The following is a 1,867-nucleotide window of genomic DNA, read 5'->3' as shown; positions in this document are numbered from 1 at the left end:
GCCTCTAAGAAAAGGAAACCCTCGGGCGTGGTCATGAGACAGATGTACCAGAAGGCGCTGTATATGTTAAATAAAATTGACAAAAATGCAGGGGCCGGTACGGTACATGAGCGTGACGAGGAAGACAAGGCAAAATACATGCAAATAGTGGAAGAGTACGAAAAGTTACAGACAGATCGTGCAGCCACAATCGAGGCCACCGAAGCAAAGAAACGGAACCGCTCTCATAATGAAGGCGGCCCAGGGGCCATTGCAAAGAAGGCTAAGCAAGGAGGTAAAGCGGAGTCCGCAGCACCCGCGAAGCATCGCTATTTTAGTGACGTCGCCAGAGATCACCTACAGGCGGCGATAATAGATGAAAATAGCAAGACACCGCTGGCAGTGCAGCAAAAATGGGTGGAGATTGATGTGAGGCTGTCGAGCCTCGTAATGAACTACGTACTCGACAACCCCGAAGGTCCTCACCCAGAGTTCGACTCGTCGGAATCCCTACGGGGATACCGGGTAGTCAAGTGCGCGAACCAGTTCTCCCCGGATTTTCTTGCTGGATGTGTCGCTAAGATCAGCGACACTTTTGTCGGCTTGAAGCTCAAGCTGATTCCAGCTAAGAACATTCCAAGGAGACAACGTGCGCGCATTTGGCTGCCTCCGATGGATGAACGAGGCGAAAAGTTGCTGCGGTGTCTTAAGCTACATAATAAAGACATACCGGCGATCGAGGAATGGGAGCTTATAAAGGTTGAAGAGCCAAGAAGGCCTACAAATAAGCCCATTCTGCTGCTATTTGCGCAGAATCACTGGACGCCTTAGAGAAGGCTGGCCTCATCATACATGGCCCACGATAGGGACAGTCCGCCAACCGAAATCCAGGAGATAATAGCCAAAAACCCCAGACAAATTATAGTCGTCGGCTGCGATGCGAATGCAAGGCATCCAGTTTGGGGTAGTTCTACGGAGAACGACCGAGGTGAGTCTTTACTACACTTCTTATTAAATACTAACTTACACATCAGCAATAGAGGTAATACACCCACATTCATATTCCCGAGTTCAAACCGGTTTCCTGGATGGGAGGAGGTGCTGGATCTAACCCTGTTGTCAGAGAACGACAGCGTGTCTGTAGAAGAGTGGAGAGTATCTGATAGGCCTTCAATGTCTGATCACCGTCTGATCCTCTTTAATCTGCACGGAATTTCCAGCACCCCCTCAAAATACAGAAACCCCCACAGGACTAATTGGGAAAGATATAGTAACACACTTAAGCGTAAACTAAGTAAGCTCCCACTAAATACAACTGTCACTACAGTTGAGGAACTTGATAATAGAGTAAATAAACTAGAATAGGTTATGAAGAAAGCCTTTGAAAGATCAACTCCAGTTAGTACAGCAAGAAAGAAATCCCACCCTGGTGGAATGGGGATCTCAGAGCCCAAAGAGACAAAATAAGGAAAATCTACAATGATTGCTTTAGAACTAAAAACTGGGCGCCTTATAAAAGCGCCCTCAGATCTTATAAAAAGGAGTTGAGAAAATCTAAAACTAAATCCTGGCAATCTTACTGCTCTTCTATAGAGAACTCTAAAGACTCAGCCAGGCTCAGCAAAATCCTATCAAAAGAACACACAAATATCACACTCATTAAGGGAGAAAACGGGGTGTGGACGAACACAGCTAGTGATTCTCTAAACACGTTAGTCAAGTTCCATTTCCCAGGATGTATTCGACATCCACCCACATCAGGGTCAATTGAACCTGGTTCAACTAGCAGTATACTGTTGAACTCGATCGTGAGCAGGGAAAAGATTATTTACGCTATTAACAGCTTCTCTCCTTTCAAATCCCCTGGACCAGATGGCGTAATCCCAGC

General features: G+C 46.4%; 1 protein-coding gene across 1 annotated transcript; it reads left to right on the top strand.

The window, feature by feature from the left end:
* Positions 1–42: 42 nt before the first annotated feature.
* Positions 43–810, top strand: LOC108368934 (uncharacterized). The gene has a single exon (XM_017623901.1). It carries the CDS (start codon positions 43–45, stop codon positions 808–810), a length of 768 nt encoding a protein of 255 aa, XP_017479390.1.
* Positions 811–1,867: the final 1,057 nt, after the last annotated feature.

The sequence above is a fragment of the Rhagoletis zephyria genome, unplaced genomic scaffold (assembly GCF_001687245.7).
Source record: "Rhagoletis zephyria isolate East Lansing unplaced genomic scaffold, Rhagoletis_zephyria_1.1 Rzeph_scaffold_03403, whole genome shotgun sequence".
In the NCBI taxonomy this organism is placed as follows: Eukaryota; Metazoa; Arthropoda; class Insecta; order Diptera; family Tephritidae; genus Rhagoletis; species Rhagoletis zephyria.
This window is presented reverse-complemented; position numbering and strand designations above follow the sequence as displayed.

Coding starts and splice junctions, on each gene's coding strand:
- LOC108368934 (XM_017623901.1), top strand. CDS start 43: ATGTACCAGAAGGCGCTGTATATGTTAAATAAAATTGACAAAAATGCA.